The sequence below is a fragment of the Piliocolobus tephrosceles genome, chromosome 10, assembly GCF_002776525.5.
Source record: "Piliocolobus tephrosceles isolate RC106 chromosome 10, ASM277652v3, whole genome shotgun sequence".
Classification (NCBI taxonomy): domain Eukaryota; kingdom Metazoa; phylum Chordata; class Mammalia; order Primates; family Cercopithecidae; genus Piliocolobus; species Piliocolobus tephrosceles.
In genome coordinates, this window is record NC_045443.1 from 44,937,264 (window position 1) to 44,956,320 (window position 19,057).

Sequence of the window (19,057 nt, forward strand, 5' to 3'; positions counted from 1 at the left end):
CTAGCCTGGGCAACCAAGCAAGACCCTGTCTGAAAAAAACAAAAACCAAAAAACAAAAAACCCCAGAAAACTACTAAAGTGTTCTTAGCTAGAAAGGTGGCACCATTGAGGCCGGGCGTGGTAGCTCAGGCCTGTAATCCTAGCATTTTGGGAGGCCGAGGTGGGTGGATCACGAGGTCAGGAGTTCAAGACCAGCCTGGTCAACATAGTGAAACCCCATCTCTGCTAAAAATACAAAAATTAGCGGGGCACGGTGGCACATGCCTACAGTCCCAGCTACTCGGGAGGCTGAGGCAGGAGAATCGCTTGAATTTGGGAGGTGGCGGTTGTAGTGAGCCGAGATGGCACCACTGGCACTCCAGCCTAGGCAACAGAATGAGACTCTGTCTCAAAAGAAAAAAAAAAAAGAAAAGAAAAGTGGCACCCCTGTAGCCTATGTAAGTTGTGTGTGTGTGCGCGCGCACAAGTGTGCAAGTTTAAGGGCTCACTTTCCTAATTCGAACATTTTCTCCCACTGCCAGTCATAGCACGTGGACTTTGGGAGGCTGCATAAAGGACACCTCCCTGAGGCACGTCCCTAGAGGCTTTTCATCATCCGTGTCCTGAGAGTCCTGTCCTCCTCCCAGCCCCAGCAGAAGTGGGCCCCACTTTTCTGACATAGTTAGTTGGGGAAAGGTGGTGGTGGAATCACCGTCTACATGAGCAGCAGCATCTTCCAAGGAACTGCTGAGTGTGAAGATGCCTAAGCCTTCCCAGCCAAAGCCCAGCCCCAACCATTTCCTTCCTGGAAATGAGCTACTGACATCCGCTCAGGGACCACGTGTTAGTTAGGATTCTTGGTAAAACATGACTCACTGTTCATGTTCATTAGCACACACACGGGGTTGAGGGCAATCACACTCATCAATTGACAAGCTTGCTCTAGCAAAGGGACAGCTGGAGACCACACCGACTCAGCCCCCGGGACAGAGAAGAGGTAAGAGTAGGGCTCTGCTGGCAGTCCCAGGCAGACCTAGACTCTTAGATCCATAAAGGGCCCAAGAGACTGTCAGTGTAACTCCTTCCCTTTATACGTGGGAACACTGAGGTTAAGCAACTTATGGGTGAGGATATTCAGCAAGAAGTGCAGGCTTCTAGGTCTGGAAGTCTTAGGGATCTGAGGCTTAGCCTTTAGCTTCCTGGATTGTTTTCAACCCCAGAAACTTAAAGTGCTCAGTGAAGTTGATGTCCTAAACAGCCCCAGGTGGCTCAAGGCCAAGAATGACCCAACAGTCAAGGAAGCAGCTGCTGTTGGTTTTGGACCTTGACTCTGGTACCCTGCTGTGACCACCCTCATCACCCAAGGGGCCTACCGCAGAGCCGGAGTTGTCAGGGAGGTGGAGCAGCACCAGGCTGTCAGGGGCTCCTTAGCTCCAAGTGAAGCCTGCCTCAGGCCCAGTCCTAACCCTGCAGTAGCTAACAAGAGAGAAGTTATACGCCAGGCTTTTTTCCATCTTTGTGGAAACAAAAAGCCTTTTGCCTTTCACCTCTATTTGTTTACTGCCGCTTTTCTGGAGGGACAAGAGAAATGGAAGCACCTTGAGAACTGTTAGCATTCCCCAGAAACGAGATACAATCATCCCCACAGGGCACATCTGTATATTCCAGGACATGAGATTGGTGTCCCTCCCACCAACCTTGTGGTTCTTGAGGCTTCGTCCGTCACCACAAATGCTCAGGCCTCAGAATGCCCGTAATTCTCTAAACTTACTCAAGGACCAGAAGTTTCTATTTCAGAAGAAACTCTCATTTCCTTTTTTTTTTTTTTTCCCAACAACCAGGCATTTCGCTCTGGCCGCTGAGGAGCTGCTCTTTCCTCCCACTGGCTGTTTTGTCTGGCTCAGAGCTCTTCCTGCTAAACCTGCAAGGCCATGGGCACCAAGAAGACAGCACATCGTCAGCCTAGCCCAGCCACCACCTCCAGTGATGTGAACCAAAGCCTCTCAGCAGACTGGGCCCAGGGCTGAGAGCTTCCTGAGGCCTCAGGGCCTATCAGGGGACCTGTCTGTCCTTCCCCAGGCTCCAGGGAGCCTGCATTTGACCCTCACTTGGGGGCAGCTCCAAGTGGAGCCAGCTGCAGGGTTGCCGGAAAAGAGATTCCACTGCTTCCCCATCTTTCTCTCATCTTTCTCATGTCGCTTTTAATATGAAGCTCCATCTCAGACGTCTATACACATGAGGGTTGGAGATTGCCACTCAGCCCCACTTTGCCTGACAACAGGAATGAGGCTAGGAATGGGAAGAGAAAACAGTGCAGAGCTGAGTTAAGAGAAAGTACTGGGACTGGGCGTGGTGGCGTGAGCACGCCTGCAAGCCTAGCACTTTGGGAGGCTGAGGTGGGCAGATGGATTGAGCTCAGGAGTTCGAGACCAACCTGGTCAACATGGTGAAACCCTGTATAAGATTAAAAAAAAAAAAAATTTAGCCAGGCATGGTGGCATGCACCTGTGGTCCCAGCTACTTGGGAGGCTAAGGTGGAAGGATGGCTTAAGCCGGTGAGGTCAAGGCTGCAGTGAACCAAGATTGCGCCACTGCACTTCAGTGTGGGTGATGAAGTGAGATCCTATCTCTAAAAGTAAAAAATAAAAGAGAAAGTACTGGGGGTAAAAAAAAAAGTTTGGTGCTCTTGCTTCTGCTTAAGAGTTGTCATATGAAGCCCGAGAACACTGAAAAAGAAGAGAACACCGTTACGCTCTGGAGCATGGGGTCAGTGTTCAGGGTACAGAAAGCTTGCTGGCCAGCTCCAACTGCCAGACCCAGGGGCTCCCTGGAACTCAGATCCCAGAGCTGGCCTTTGAGGTGTGTCTGGCCCAACATGTCTGTTTGCAGGGCCACAGATCCTCTTGGCTCAGAGGTCCTGTTCTTCCCTGTTCTCTCGCCTTCCAAGGGCACTTCCACGTGTGTGGCTGTCATTTACTCTCTGCCCACAAAGAGTCAGGACAGCCAGACTGCCCAGCCCTGGCTCTATGCTTTGTCCTGAAGGTCCACACCCTACCCTGCCTTCCTCCCAATACTAATTGCCTGTGAGCTGGTTTGGATTTGAGAAACAAGAGCTTCAGGTTTCCATGAGAGCCCATTGCCTCAGCTGCTCTCTGAGCCTGGACCCTGTCATCCTCTGGTTAGTTGGCATTTATACCCCAGCTCAGGAAGGGGGGTAGGGGTGGGGCAACCAAGCTAAATATAGATGCAGTTTCTAGAAAGCCAGGGGTGAGAGAGGACATTGACTGATTCTCATGCCAGAGACCAATTTATCAAAACAGAAAGAGACAAAAATCTCACAAAAGCATCAAGAGCCTGGGGCCAGGGCCTCAGGCCTGGGACAGTTGGGCCTTTCTCCAGTAGGTGGCCTCTGCCAGCAGAGACACACGTTGCATAACCCAGGCGTAGGGTCAACTATCCCCTCTGGGCTTTGTCTCCACCGCACTGAGTGTCACAGAGATCCCAGCGCCTGCTCAGGATACAGGAACTAGTGAAAGCTCCTGATCTGAAAGAGCTATGTGAGGCGCTGGGAATGCTAACTAGATTGATTATGGTGATCATTTCACAACGTATATGTATAGCAGAACATTGAGTTGTGCACCTGAAATACAGACCATGTCTATCTGTCAATTATACCCCAGTGAATCTAAAGGAATAAAAAGACCTACATCATTTGATAGGTGCCTACATGTATGTGAGAGGCAGCATCAGGGGGTTCTCCTCAGGTGGGTTTAGAAAAACATTAAAGTCCAGTTCACACTGTAGAAAAGAGCACAGACTTTTGTTTTTTTTTTTTTGAGGGCACTGGCAATGTGAATCAAGCATGCTAAATGCACAGACATTTTAATGCAGTAAAGCGACTTCCAGGTATTTATCCTGTGGGTAGATCTTTCCATGGGCCCAACGGTGGTTACTGCAGCTCTGTCTGGAGAAGCCAAAGACTGAACCTAAATGCCCACGACAGAGGACTGTTTCTTTCTTTCTTTTTTTTTTTTGAGACGGAATTTCACTCGGTCACCCAAGCTGGAGTGCAGCAGTACGATCTGGGCTCACTGCAGCCTCTGCCTCCCAGGTTCAATCAATTCTCCTGCTTCAGCCTCCCCAGTACCTGGGATTACAAGCATGCGCCACCACGCCTGGTCAATTTTTTTGTATTTTTAGTAGAGATAGGGTTTCACCATGTTGGCCAGACTGGTCTCAAACTCCTGACTTCAAGTGATCCACCCACCTCAGCCTCCCAAAGTGCTGGGATTACAGGCATGAGCCACTGCGCCCAGCCAGGACTGGTTTCTTTTCTTACAGAATCTCCATATAATACGCTGTGACTATGAAAAAGAAATAGGAAGAATACTGAAATGGGAATGAGCTTGAAGAAGTGTTCTTTAGTAGATAAAACCACGATGCAGAATGGTGACGTGTGTGCACACATACATACACGCAAACACACACACATACACACGAACACACACATACGCACTTTTACATAAAGAATCTGGAAGCGAACACGATGAGCTGGCAACAGCGACAGCTTCCCGGAGGAGGTAGGGAACTAAGAATTGGGTTGAATAGGTGATTTACTTTTCACTTACATATCTTCTTAAGCTGTTGGCTTTTTTTTTTTTTTTTTGAGACCGATCCTTGCTCTGTCACCCAGGCTGGAGTGCAGTCGCGTGATCTTGGCTCACTGCAAGCTCCGCCTCCCGGGTTCACTCCATTCTCCTGCCTCAGCATCCCCAGTAGCTGAGACTACAGGCGCCCGCCATCACGCCCAGCTAATTTTTTGTATTTTTAATAGAGACGGGAAGCTGTTGGCTTTTAAAAAAGCCATATTATGACATTACATTTAAAAAATTCCACTACCCACTACAACTACCTAAACATTAAAAATGAAATACAGTATTTGGTTAGATTGATCTGTTTGAGTTTAAATCTTAAAGCACAACCTTGGCCAAGTTACTTAACCTTCCCATGCTTTAGTTTCCACATCTGTAAAATGGGAGCAACATTTCAGAGAGGGTTGTAAGAACTAAATAAAGGAAAAAGGAACAGGACCTGGACAAAGGAAACCCTAAATAAAGGGAAAGAAGAGAAACTAGCAGAAAGAGGCAGTGGGAGGGAGTGCTGAGAGTGGGCGAAAGTAGACTTTAAAGTAGATTTTAACCATTTTATTAAGAATTTCAGCCAGGCGCGGTGGCTCAAGCCTGTAATCCCAGCACTTTGGGAGGACGAGACGGGCGGATCACGAGGTCAGGAGATCGAGACCATCCTGGCTAACACGGTGAAACCTCGTCTCTACTAAAAATACAAAAACTAGCCGGGCGAGGTGGCGGGTGCCTGTAGTCCCAGCTACTCGGGAGGCTGAGGCAGGAGAATGGCGTAAACCCGGGAGGCAGAGCTTGCAGTGAGCTGAGATCCGGCCACTGCACTCTAGTCCAGGCGACAGAGCAAGACTCTCTGCCTCAAAAAAAAAAAAAAAAAAAAAAAAAGAATTTCAGACCCTGGAAGCAGACACTATGTCTTAGGCCTGCTCTCTGGGTGCCTAGCATGGGAGCCTGCAGGCAGCAGAGTTTGAAACCATATTGCTGTTTTATATGCTATAGCTCCTGATGTCTAGAGCCACAGCCCCCTGTGCTAGTTACAGCAACCACTGTCCAGCTCTGTTGAGCACCAGCCAGTTCTACCAGCCAGCCTGTTGAGTTCTGTTGAGCACCAGTCCAGTTCTGTTGAGCACCAGCCAGCCTTTGACTGACATGAAGCTCTCTCAGAGCCCCTGACCCAGCCCTTCCCTCTTCATACCTCCTTCTGTTTAGGAACCTCTTTTCAGAGACCACTGCCAACACAACACATAGTTACACTTTCCAAGTTCCATGTTAGAGGAAAGGAAGAAAGGATCGTCTGTCCACAAAACTAAGACACGAAAAAGGGATAATGATGCTAGTGATCACCATTGGAAGCTTTCTAGGTCAGTATTTTACATACTATCGCCAATGTTCTCGACAACCTTTTGGGTAGCTATTATCCCTGTTTTACAAGTGATACAAAAAGGCACAGGAAAGTTAAATAACTTGCTTTAAGTCACACAGTTAGCAAGTGTGAAAGCTGGAATTAGAATCAAGATCTCTTTGACTCCAAGGAATCTGATTGATATGGTTTGGCTCTGTGTCCCCACCCAAATCCCATCTTGATTTATAATCCCCATGTGTCGAAGGAGGGGCCTGCTGGGACATGATTGGATCATGGGGACAGATTTCCTCCTTGCTGTTCTTGTCATACTGAGTGAATTTTCACAAGATCTGATGGTTTTAAAGTGTGGCACTTCCCCCTTCACTTGCTCTCTCTCTCTCTCCTGCTGCCATGTAAGACAGGCCTTGCTTCCCCTTTCCCTTCCGCCATGATTGTAAGTTTCCTGAGGCCTCCCCATCCATGCAGAACCATGAGTCAATTAAACCTCTTTCTTTATAAATTAGTCAGTCTTGGGTAGTTCTTTATAGCAGTGTGAATATGGACTAATACACTGATCTTCATATATACTATGGTCCTCATCAGGAATGTACCCTCTCTCAATCCAAGCTAGAGCAGCAGTCAAAAACATGCTTTCCCAAAGTCCAGGAGCATGAAGCAGAGGCTGTTTGAAGGACTCCTCTAGGACAAATCCCCCTAGGGATTCAGGCAGTCTCTAGAAGGATGCTTTGGAAGTGTAGGGTCACATCTGACCATGCTCTCCACTGGCCCTGTATAACCCAAGCACAGGGAAGATCTCAAGTGTGTGCTGAGTGCAAAGTCATGCAAATGAGCCCTGATTAGAATGCTGAATTTCAAAAGAAATAAAAGAATGACAAAAAGGTAATGTTAAATCCTATCCTTGCAGCTGTCTTGATAGCTTCAGTGACCTTCCCTCTCCAAATATTCTGGCCTCCTCGACCCAAGCTTCTGAACATTACTCTTGGACCATCCATAGATCACCCCACTCATTCTGTTTCATTCACATCCATGAACATCTGTGAATGGAGGCTGGCTGCCAAACTGGACCTGGACAAAGTCTCTCCAGCAACACTGACTTCTTGGTCACTCATTTACTTGTGCCCATAGAACACCCCGTGTGGCTGTTCCTCCCTTTTTTCTCTATTTTCTCTCCTTTAAGCAGTTTAGGTTTTAAATTCCTGGACATCTGCCCTATTTCTCTGCTTCCCTTCACATCAGGTTGCTAGAAGAGCCACAAATTTCAGTGGGGTGACCTTCCTGAATGCCAGAAGATTCCTCATGTTCCTGGATCCTCGCCAGCCTACCTTTTGCCCCCTGCACTCCGCATGACCCATAATTAACAAAGTCCTCATGGAGCTAGGAAGCGAAAATGCACTTCTCTGCACTGTCTTTGTTAGCTTGTAGCTTGTAGCTTGTAGCACACAGCTGCGCAGCGTCCTGATTAAAGCATCCCAACAGGGAGGAAGAAGACAAGATAAGCAGGCAAACGATGACCTATTTCTCATCCTGCTTTCCAGGATCAGCTCTTAAACCTCACCATCCACCTTCATTCTCTTCATCAAAGGGGTTCCTCTGATTTTCTTCTCTGTCCATTACACCTTTCCTTTATATCAGATCCCGGACCAAGTCATCCATGACCATATTCATCCACATGCATATACATATATGGATCATCCACTATATATATCATTTGGAATTAGACCTATTCCAAATGTTTTTCCTCCTCTGTCTCTTACTTATGCTTTAGTTGCTAACATATAGCCAAGAGATGTCTGGCCATCTACAAGCCTGCCTGTGCCAACCTTATATTCACACTGGAAATATCATCTTTCTCTGAGGATGTCCCTGTATTCCAGAATATCAGAAAGCACAAGCAACATGAAAGAGCTGGCAGGAGGAATTGACCAGCAATGGCCTCTAATGCCCGATCATAGATCAATAGAAGTGTGATCCCTCTCTAATCTTCTAACCATCATCACACTTCAGCTAGATTATGAGTCTTAGACTAGTTTTGATGATAACAACTAGCTCCTAGAGCAGTTTAGTTAACTATCTTAGAAGCCAAACCAAATACTAGATGGTTAAATGGGATCGAATTACTGGTTTCCAGGGCTTGGAAAACAGCTGGTGACCCAACATTCAAGCAATGCTGTCTATCAATAACTAACAGGAAAGGGCCAAGCAAGCTCCTTGAGAGCAAGGACTTAGTTGCTGTCATCTCTGTGTTCCCAAGGATGCAAGGATGCAGCGCCCACCATAGAGAAGGTACAGACCACTGATACTGTCCTTGCTTCCTGGGATCAAATTTTCACAAACAGATGTAAGCAACCACAGGGTTCTCAAGCAACTATATGGACCAGACCAAAATGGAAAACTTCCAAATAAAATTTGGATGAAGCAAAGAAGGAGAAGCAGGCATCAAGGGTGGAAGAAGAGGAGAAATGATGTATGTATAGCTGATTCCCATTATTCACGGTAGTTATGGTCTATAAAGTCACTGTGGTCACTGAATTAGTGAATATTGAAACATTGTTCCTGGGGGAAACACAGGGTGAGGTTTCTGCAAGCCTCTGGTCACAAAATTTTCATCAACTGATCAACACATAACCTTGTCTTCTGTGAGTTTTCTGTTTAACGACATCCTATTCAATAGATATTGTTGATTTGCTAACATTGAACAAACAGCCAGCAGCAATGTTGTCTGCAGGAAGCTTGTCTAACACACCTAGTTTCCCTGTAAGGCACATCACAGCCTTGCACTTAGGAACACCAGACAGCAGTGCAGCACTACACTTGGGAACTGTTTTAAACAGCAAAGTCACCAACAAAAATCACAAAAAGGCAAAAAAAGTAGCACTAAATAGATGGTGAAGACCTTGACTGGGAAGATAGATGCCAAGCCATGCGAGTTTTTCACTGCTCTGAACATGTTCACAAATGACCACAAAGGGGCTGCAAGTATTGATTTTGGTAAATTTTAGCAAGTGGGCAGATTTGCAAATACAGAATCCATGAATAATGAAGACTGACTGTCTGCATGTGTGTGTGTGTGTGTGCACATGTGTGTTTGTTTATTTACATATCAAACAAAATTCAGAACCTTGCAGCTGTCTTTCTTGACAGCTTCAGTGACCTTCCCTCAAGTTTCTGAACATTACTCTTGGACAATCCATAGATAACACCACTCATTCTCTTTCTTCCACATCCTCAAGCAAGTGACAGACATGTTGGCCCTTTAGAATGTAGCAGTCTGACTTAGTCATTAAGACAGGGACAGTAAAGATCTAATTAAGGTAGACTGAGGACAGGGTAACAAGACAAAACCAGTCTGCAGCCCATAGTGCCAGGCATTGCAGGCAGTGGTTGTGACCAACAGCCAGCAACAGACTCTAAGGGCTCTTGTCGAGGTGGATTGACGGTGGGTTAAGGTGGCATCATGTGCCCACAAGCAACACAGTCACTCTGTCAGTCTGTGGTGACACAGACTACAAACATACCATCCTTGTTCATTCTGTCCTCTTCCACACTCATGCCTGGGGCATGATAGGACCTGTCCTCCCTCCACCCAGATGCCTCACACATTCCTGTCCTGAGGATTCCCAGCCTAGTGGTGTGTCCAAGGGCAGCAACCACAGATGCACAGCAGTCAGAGCCACTCCAGAGAGGAACTGGCGTTCAATATGTCACCACCCAACCAGCTGCCATCTAAGATTCTCATTTCCCAGAACTGGATCTCAGGGGGAAGGAGGCCTAGGAGGAGAGAGTGGATTTGAGGGTAGAGACTCCATAACCAAATGTTTTGGTTGCAGATTGATAAGATATGATGTTCGGTGAGAAACTCCATATTGACAGCTCCTAGCCCAATGCCAGATCATAAATGCTGATTCAAGTCTGGTGAGCGAATGAGTGAAAGAAACACAAGGCCAGTCATGGTGGCTCATGCCATTAATCCTAGAACTTTGGGAGGCCAAGATGGAAGGATCGTTTGGGCCCAGGAGTTTGAGACCAGCCTGGGCAACATAGGGAGGCCCCATCACTACAAAAAAATTAAACACACACACACACACACACACACACACACACACGAGGAAAGTGACTGGCTTGCTGGCTGGCTGCGCGACTTGTGTTTATTTTATGAGAGCATGGTTCCATGAAGGGCAGCAGTAGTGGCCCATCAGGCTAAAAAATCTCAGCTTTTTTTGTCAGACTGAAAAGGTGTTTTTCAAAGCACTTTTTTACATGTCATCTCATTAATCCTCAGATTAACACTATGTAGCAGAGGGGCTGGATATCAATACATGCATGCCATTAGTTGAGTTAACTAAAGCTTAGAGATGTCAAGGACATCCATTTGAGCAAGGATATCCCATAAATTATCGCCATGGCCAGCACCCCAGACCACGCCTTTCTGATGAGTTTCATGGTAGTAAGCAGGCTCTGAGGTGTGCATTAGATTCCCCTCTCATTAGCACTCAAGGCAGTCCCCCAAGTCCCAGGACCTGGCAGAAAAGGGTCCATGTGTCACCTGGGACACACAACTAGGGCTCTAGAAGGCCCACCCTGCAGGATGTGTGGACTTCTGGCCCAAGGATTGGCAAATGCAGCAACAGGACTTAGAGGCAGCGATGCTGTTTGTCTGGTTCCCCGAGCTGGGGAGTAGGTTGCCAGGAAGCCAAGCGGGCAGTCAGTGCCAGGCCAAACAGGCAATTAGCACTCACAGAAATCCCGCTGCCCAGCAATTGCTCAAGGCCATGAAACTCTGGGCCTGCTGATTCTTGGGGCAGAGGACAGGTGAATTGGGAGCTTGTGTTGACAGAGAGCCCCCAAGTCCTTGAGTAAGAGTCTCACATAAGCACCTGGACTTGAATTCACTGTGCCCCCAAGGCGAGGAGAGTGCTCCAGTTTAGACAACCAAGCTGACCTCAGCATCTTCCTCTGGACTTGATTGGTGCTTTCCTCATTTGATGGTTAGAGCCCTGCCATGGTCACCTCCGGTCTAGACTGCTAGACAGAAGCTCTGTTTTGGCTGCCTTCTTTCAGGCTACTCTCTCTGTCTCTCCAGTACATGCCAAATGCTAATTTCTCACGATTCCCAGTTCCCGCCCCAATTCACCCCTTTCCCATCCTCCCACCCTGGCTTTGGATGGGAACCTCCAGTGCTTTTCCCACACCTATCACACCTGTAATCCTGGGCTCATGTAAGGGGAGTGTGTTGGTAAAGAAACTGGCCCTGATCAAACAGGAATGCAGGTACATTCCTGACACTGCCTGGGTGTTCCAAAGTTGACTTTCAGACCAGGACAAACAATCCTTGGGTGAAGACACGGATACAGATCATGATGACCCGACAAGAGGTGCCATTTCCCATGTTCCAAGAAACAGTTTGGATTGGATGGAAAGGCAAGCTCTGAAGCCATGTTCTTGGGCTTTCCCCAAAGACATGTCTGTGTCTTGAGTGAGGAAGCTATGATCATCAACAGGGAGGAGGTTCACTCTGGAAGGATGGACACATGGGTTGGTGCAGGAGGCTGTGGGTCACAAGTGTAATGGAAAGATAGAGACCCACACAGCAACCTCAGGAAAGCAATTTCCAAGTGAGTCAGAGGACACATCTGGAGCTGAGAGGAGGGAAAAGAAGAAAGCACTCACCAAGACCGTCCTGCTCCTATGGCTGTGAGCACCGCATGTTCCATGGACATTGCAAGGAAGGAGACGTGAAAAATTCAAGGGCTCCCTTCATGGAAACACCTTGCTTCTTCTCCCTCCCTTTCCCTTGGGGAGAGCCTGGGAAGAAGCCTCACCTGAAGAAGCCTTTGCAGCCTTCACAGGTCATAGCATTGAAGTGAAAGCCCGTGGCTCGATCTCCACACACCCCACAGATCCGGGGCACATTCCGGTCGAAGTCTCCAGGGTCAGGCAGGGAAGTGCTGGCTGCCATTGCCTCCATCCCTGTAAGAAGAGTAAGCAGGCCATGGTCAGAGCCAGAATCAGTGCCAGGGCCAGCTGGCATCCTTGGTGCCACCCACCCCCAGCCTCATCCCACCGCCCCCATCTCCCACCCCCAGGGAGCTCAGCAAGGTTTGGCATCTCCCCAGGGCCCAGGCCTGAGCACAGTGCCTTTTGAGCCCTCATATATGATTCTCCCTACAAAGCTGGCTCAGAGCATGGCTTGGAATCAGCTGCCTGGTTTCAGATGTTGCATCTGTCAGGCTAACTTGGGTTTAGTGGTTCATCTCTGCAGGCCCCCACTGTCTGCATTGGAAAAGGTGTTTTACTTCCAGGGTGCAAGGATCATATGAATGAACCCATGCATACTACTGGCACTAGCTTTGCCTCAGGCACAGACTGAACCAGGTCAGGGGCTTCTATCTTGCCCAATGCCCCCTCCAAGGGAAAACGAGGGTCCTCCCTCAGCCTCAGCACCTACATGTGAAGAGAAACCCTCAGGCCTCCTCCTCTTGAGGGTGAGGAGTGATTTAGGTGATTTAGGTGCCCTGGTCATTCCAGCCCCAGCTCCTTGCAACCATAAAGCTCAGGGCTAATAGGCTTATGCCCCTTTTGTTCTGGTACCAAGATGATCAAAATTTCAAGATACTTCCCCCCTTTTTTGGGCAATAATACTTAAAACATTATTTTGAATGTCCTTCTGAGTCATGTGAGTCCTATACAATTAATTGTGTTTTCAGAGATGGTTTTTATAAATAGGCATTATCATCTAGAGATGGATTTCACACTTGAGGAAAAGGAGAAGAGACAGAAGAAATGAAAGGCCACAGCTTTGAGAGGGTCTTCTCAGGAAGCAGCTGGCATGACTCTTTCATTAGCCAAAACTGGGCCCTCGGCTTTGCCTGCTGCGTCTAATCCTGTCTACTGTTAGGCTCAGAGATGATTCTGGAATACCTCAGACTGCCCTAAAATGCTTTCAGACCCCACTGCCTCCCAGTTCTCCCAGCTTTATCCGAATCCTCAAAAGGGTCATTACAGGTTTCAGTGACCCCTTTGACCCAAGGCAAAGGGTCCTTCATGTCAGAAGAAAAATAAGAAAGAAAGCCAGGAAAGAAGAAACAAGAACCCACTCCATCCCAGAGTACCATTTCCTCCTGCCCCTGGGTGACAGAGGCAGATTCTGGGGGCCCTTGGGAGGCTCTGAGCTACTTTTCAATGACTAGGCCCATGATCTCTGATCGAGGGTGTGGAATATCAAAGCTCATTAAGTCTTATTTCACCTTCATACCACTCCATGGTGTAGATGCTATTATCATCATCCCCTTTACAAATGAGGCCCAGAGAAGACCAAACTTTAAGATATGTCTAGAAACTACTACTGCCAAATGAATAAAACAAATACTTTCTAACAATTCCCCAAAGAGCTTCACACCAAGGAAAAGAAGTGGTGCAGATAAGCAAGAATATAGTATCACCAGTCCCAAAGGGACAGAGGGAATCCCGGTCACAGACAGACCTCGGAGATTCCCTAACCTCATTTAGCTTTTCTTTTTCTGGAACCCTTAATGTATTAGGTTGGTGCAAAAGTAATTGTGGTTTTGGCCATCGAAAATAATGGCAAAGATCGTAATTACTTTTGAACCATCCTAATAATAACAGTGACACTATTGCTAATTTCATTCACAGCTAGACTTATACCTGTTAAACTCTAATTATATACAATATATACATTTATATATTATACATACATTAATACATACTTTTATATAAAGTTTAGCAAGTATATATACATTAAAGTTTAGCAAGTATAAATATATACCTACATATAAAGAGAGAAGCACTTTCAGAAAAAGAACAAAGATCACTGTAGTGATAGCAAAGACATGGAATCAACCCAGGTGCCCATCAACTCTGAACTAGATAAAGAAAATGCAGTATATGTGTGTGTGTGGGTGTGTGTGTATATATACATATACATATATATGTGTACACACACACCCACACACACACTGAAATGCTATGCAACCATAAAAAAGAACAAAATCAAGTCCTTTGTCCTTTGCAGCAACATGGATACAGCTGGGGACCATCATCCTAAGGAAACTAAGCCAGAAACAGAAAACCAAATAGCCCATGTTCTCACTTATAAGTGGGAGCTAAACATCATGTACATACGGACATAAAGATGAGAACAATGGACACTGGGAATACAAGTGGACGGGGGCAGGGGCTGAAAAACAACCTATTGGGTACTAAGCTCTCTACCTGGGAGACAATTCATTCATACTCAAAATCTCAGTATCATGCAATATACCTTTGTAACAAACCTGCACAGGCACCCCCTTAACCTATAAGAAAATTTCAGAAAAAAAGAACAAAGGAATGACTAACAGAAACCTTTGGAGAGATAAGATTGGGGAGGGGTATGCATTATATAGGAGCAGTATTCTATTTCTTTGAGTAGTGAGCATATGGTATCTTCTTATTACTATTATCAAAACACTACATCTATGTTTTGTACGTCTGTGTTTGCATGGCCTTCTGAATATATAAACATTTCATAATTTAAAAACAATTAGAAATAGAAAAGTGCTTGTGGGTCTATCAACATTGTCCCCAAAGACCATCCCAAGTCCAAGCTGACGCCTGCAGGTTTTAGAACACAGCACACAGTCAAGATGTTGCCAGCATCCCGGAGGCCCAATATCATTGTGGGGTAATAGGGGAAACCATCCAGGATGCTTGTGGCTTAACCCTGGGTCAGCTGAGATGCTGCAGCTCCGAGTCATCATGGTGTTGCTACAGAGTCTGGGTCATCCAGGCTCCCAAGTATCCGGTGGATTTCGTGGAAAACAGAGAAATCAAATGGGGGGTAGGAAGGAATATCTGTTAAATCAGTCCAACACATGTTCAGCATCACATGGGCTCATTTGGAGATGCTATGATGCAAGCGAGTTGGAACAACATACTACCACAGCACAGCAACAGGGCAGTCCTGCAACGGGGTGGGGTGCTGCCCTGACATCAGAAAGTCTCCATGCTGGGGGTGAAGGCTGGAAAGACTGGATTGAGCAGCCAGAGGCCCATTTCAGGGGAGCTGACAGAAGACCCAACCCTGCTTAAGGTTATTTGTTGCCATCAAGAAGTCAGCGCCCAAGACCAGAGTCCACATGTGGAGAAGATGCCCAAGCCTCTGCGGCTTGAAAGCTGAAAGTCTCAGGAATGACAGGCAGAGACTACAGAAGGCAGGAAAGAGAAAGAGGAGATGGGGGCTGAATAGGAAACATCAGACGCACAGGAGAGCCCAGCCAGGGTCATGGCCGGAGCCAGCAAGCCCCATCTCCTGAGCTCTTCTCTGAACTCCCACCTGCACCCCACACACTCATGCATCTCAGCTGCAGACTCTGCTGGTCCAGGACCCACCTTGCAAGATCCTGGGTGGTATCCCTTCCTTCGCCTGCCCACCACCTTCTTATGGCCCACCCTTGCCCCTTGAAAACAGAAAGCCAGGGAAGTTGTGGCTAATGAGGAAACACCTACCTGAAGGAGCACAGGGCATGTAAGTGGAGCCCAGGGGTGCTCTTCTATGAGGTCTCACAGATACTTCAGACCCAAAGCCTTCTGAAATGAAGAAGGGGAAACCTTTTATCTAAAGCGGAGCACGGACCGCCTCACCAGTCTCTAAGGAAGTGGGCACGAGAGGATCTTTCCAGGGACTTTAGTCCCCAGATCAGGGACTGCAAACAGAAGTGGCTTGTTGGGGGCAGGCATGCCATGTCATCGCTGGCAGGGATGTGGGGGTGGAGGCTGGGCAGCAGCCAGGATGGCCCTCCCTCGAGGCAGGGAGTAGCAGGAGCCGTGGGAAGGGGTGGCGGCAACCAGCCCCGGGCAGAAGGAAACAACCTCCCGCCTAGGCACTCCTCCTCCTCTCACAGCCCAGGGTGTCAGGAGGGAAGAAGCGTCTTTCCTTAGGGAGACCCACACTACCCCCTCCATCTCCAGACTGTAGGCAGCTCAGGAAGCAGAGCAACTGGGCCACGTGGCCCACTGCTAAGAGCGGGAAGACAGCTGCCCGAGGCAGGGCAATGGAGGAGCCGCACAGGAGCTGGGAATGGGGCGGGCTTGGATGGCAGCCCACAGCCTTGGCCTCTTGGGACAGCTTCAAAGGCAGGTGTCTGAGATCTCCTGTCTGTGGAGACTGGGTGTAGGCGGAGCAGGTGCTGCAGGGGTTAAATACAGCAATGTATTGCTTTCAAACAGGATGTTTTCTGCCACTTTTAGCTCTTCCCCAGACATGCTCAACACCCCCAGCTGCCGTAGGGCTGACTCTGGTGCCCAGACTCTGGATCTTAGTGGCTAGCAGGGGGGACCAGCAATGAGGGACGGGCAGAATTGTACCCTTTCCACTTCCACTCCCACCCAGCCCTGCTTGCCCACCTGCAGACGTAGACAGACAGACAGACAGACAGACACACACACACACACACACACACACACACACACACACACACAGAGTTTCCTTCTCTGATGCCAACAGGAGGTGACCCTGGCAAAGGCCTTTAAGTCAGGCCCCAGATGGGGTGTGTCTAGACCCCAGCTTTTGTTTTTCTTTGGAGACCTTTGTCTTCCAGTAGCCTAAGCAGGGAAGGAGGAGAGCTCAAGGAGCTTTCAAGACCTGGACGCAGTCCCAGAACTGTGAGCCGACTGAGGCCACTTGCCACCCCTTCCAGCACTACCAGTTCCCAGGGAGCATCGAGGAAAGCACCAGTGGACAATGAGCCGAGATAACCTAAGCTGGGCTGGCCCCCACCGGGGGCATAGGCAGTGGGAGGTGTCTGCTGAGGACAGGCGTGCTGCCACATACTCCCAAGCCAGGCCCTCCTTTGCTCCCTCTGCTCCTACTGCCCAAGTCCTTCCCAGCTGACCACGCTCTGTGGGGTTCCCCCTCTGTCCTTATTGACTCCTCAGGCTCCTTTCCTGGTGGGCAGGAAGGTGAGGTGGGGACAAGGTGGATGCAGAAAGGAGCACTGCTTTCCTATCCTCAATCCCTGTGGTTTTCAGAGGTCAGAGGTGACATCCAGGTAGACCACCACCTTGAAACTTAGAAAAATGTTTCTGGAGTATTTACTACATGCCAGGCCTGCTAAGCTCTGCATACATTATTTCATTTAGCCCTCACAACACTTCTGTGAGGCAGGGAGCAGTCCTACTTTACAGGTAGCAAAGCCAAAGTTCAGAGCACTCTGAGTGACTTGCCCAGGGTCCCACAGCCAGGCAGGCAGTGGTGCCTGGGGCCAAACAAGGACGGCTGATTGTAGTGCCCAACTGGGTCCTTTTCCAATGACAATCATCAGAACAGATGCCTACTGCTCCGCACTGGGCCCTGCTCCATGGTTTTCCTGTGTACTCACTTATTTCACTCTCACAACAGCCTCCTCCAGTGGATACTTTATTGCCCCAGGTTAGGGGTGGAAACTGAGGTGCAGGGAAGGTGATCGTCTTTGGAGCTGGATTTGAATCTAGGTAGCTTAGCTCTGAGTCATTTCTGCATCCCTGAGCCCTGGACACCTTTCATGTCCACTAAGTCGGGAGCAATGCAGAGAACAATCCCCAGGTCATGAGGGAAGAACCCGGGGATTGTTCTTGTCCTTCCAAGGGTCCCAGGCCAAGGGATGGCAGGCCTCAGCCAGGATCCATCCACTTTCTGTCACCCAGCCCCTCTCATCTGGGAAAATCCCATTCAATAGATGAGCCTCTCCTCCTCAGTCGACTTTCCAGTACTGGATGGTCCTTTTAGGAGAGATATCCTAGATTCGGCCTCTAAGTCCAAGTGCAAACCTATAGGAAAGTGGGGCAAAGACACAAGATGGAAAAGAGGACAGGTGGAAAAACTGCTTAATACCTGCTCTCTGCCACGTCACACGCCCACCCCACCAGCAATTCATGTTCTGAGTACACAGGACATCCCACTGCTTTTGCTGGGACCGTCCCCAGAGCAACCCTCTCCTGACCCTGCTTTAGAAACACCAAACCCCCAGCACTGAGCCTCAGAGAAGCAGAGGGGGAGGAGCTCAACTCTGTAGAAAGCCCCTGGCTTCCATCCCTCCAGGGCCTGCATCCCACATCAAAACCCCTGCCCGACCCTGACCCCAGTCCTGACCTTGCCTTAGCAAGAAATGAGAAGATAACGTATTTCCTTCCAGTCACTGAAGCCACAACCATTGCCTCTCCTACACATCTGCCTGTCAGCCCACACCACAGGCGGCCCCATCTTGCGACAGCTTCTGTTAAATGGGCATCCCCAGGGCAGTCTCGCCTACGGCAGTCTTGCAGGGTGATGACTGCCAGGTGTCCTGGGCAGAGCCCTGGGAAGGCAAAAATCAAAGTCCCTCATGGCTCAGTTTAACTCCACATTGACTGGACCCTCCTAAGGGTGGTAAAGCTGTGACTCTGAGAAGGACCGTGGAGTGGACAAGGAGTCTGATCACTAATGTCTTTTCTAGCTCTGCGAGCATGCAACTCCAAGACTGGAATTCCCATCATAAGAAGCACTATTTTTTTTTTTCTTTTTAAGAGACAAGGTCTCCTCTGTTACCCAGGCTAGAGTGCAGTTGCACAATCACAGCTCACTGCAGCCTCTAATTCCTAGGCTCAAGCAATCTTCCACCTCAGACTCTCAAGTAGCTGGGGTGACAGGTGTAAGCCACGCCAGGCAAGAAGGCCTTAAATGAGATGAAGCTTTCTCCCTAATCCCTCACTAGCCAGATGAACCCCAACATTCATGCCTCAGTGAGTGAGACTCACTCATCCTTAGATGCCAATGAGCAGGAAGGGCACAAAAGATGTGGCCCCTAATCGACCCCAGGAGAGGGGTTCTCTCTCCGCCAGGCTGGGACTGGGGTGATCTAAACTGGGCTTTCTAATTGTTGACATTGTTTCAAAGTTCCCACTCCTTCTAGAAAGAAATGGAAAGCTAAGCTATTTCCCCACAGAGTGGGAGACAATTCTTTTTCTTCCTAAAATTGCCACACACACAGTCAACCACGTGTTGGGCTTTTCTAGGAGAAGATATGCCTGTGTGTCCGCCAGCCACAACTGCACATGTACTTGT

At 48.4% G+C, this 19,057-nt stretch overlaps 1 protein-coding gene across 2 annotated transcripts in view; it reads right to left on the reverse strand.

The window, feature by feature from the left end:
• The window catches only part of VDR (vitamin D receptor), a 61,555-nt gene that overhangs the window by 23,892 nt on the left and 18,606 nt on the right, over positions 1-19,057 (reverse strand). Inside the window, exons 1-3 of one of the 2 annotated variants that reach the window (XM_023231201.1) lie at positions 17,358-17,372; positions 15,487-15,567; positions 11,802-11,949 (exon numbers count right to left, since the gene is read on the reverse strand). In XM_023231201.1, coding sequence (XP_023086969.1) covers positions 11,802-11,949; positions 15,487-15,505 — 167 coding nt within the window. In that variant the 5' untranslated portion in view covers positions 15,506-15,567; positions 17,358-17,372. Of the gene's footprint in view, positions 1-11,801; positions 11,950-15,486; positions 15,568-17,357; positions 17,373-19,057 lie in introns of those variants that run through there. The other variant, XM_023231197.2, reaches the window with a different exon arrangement.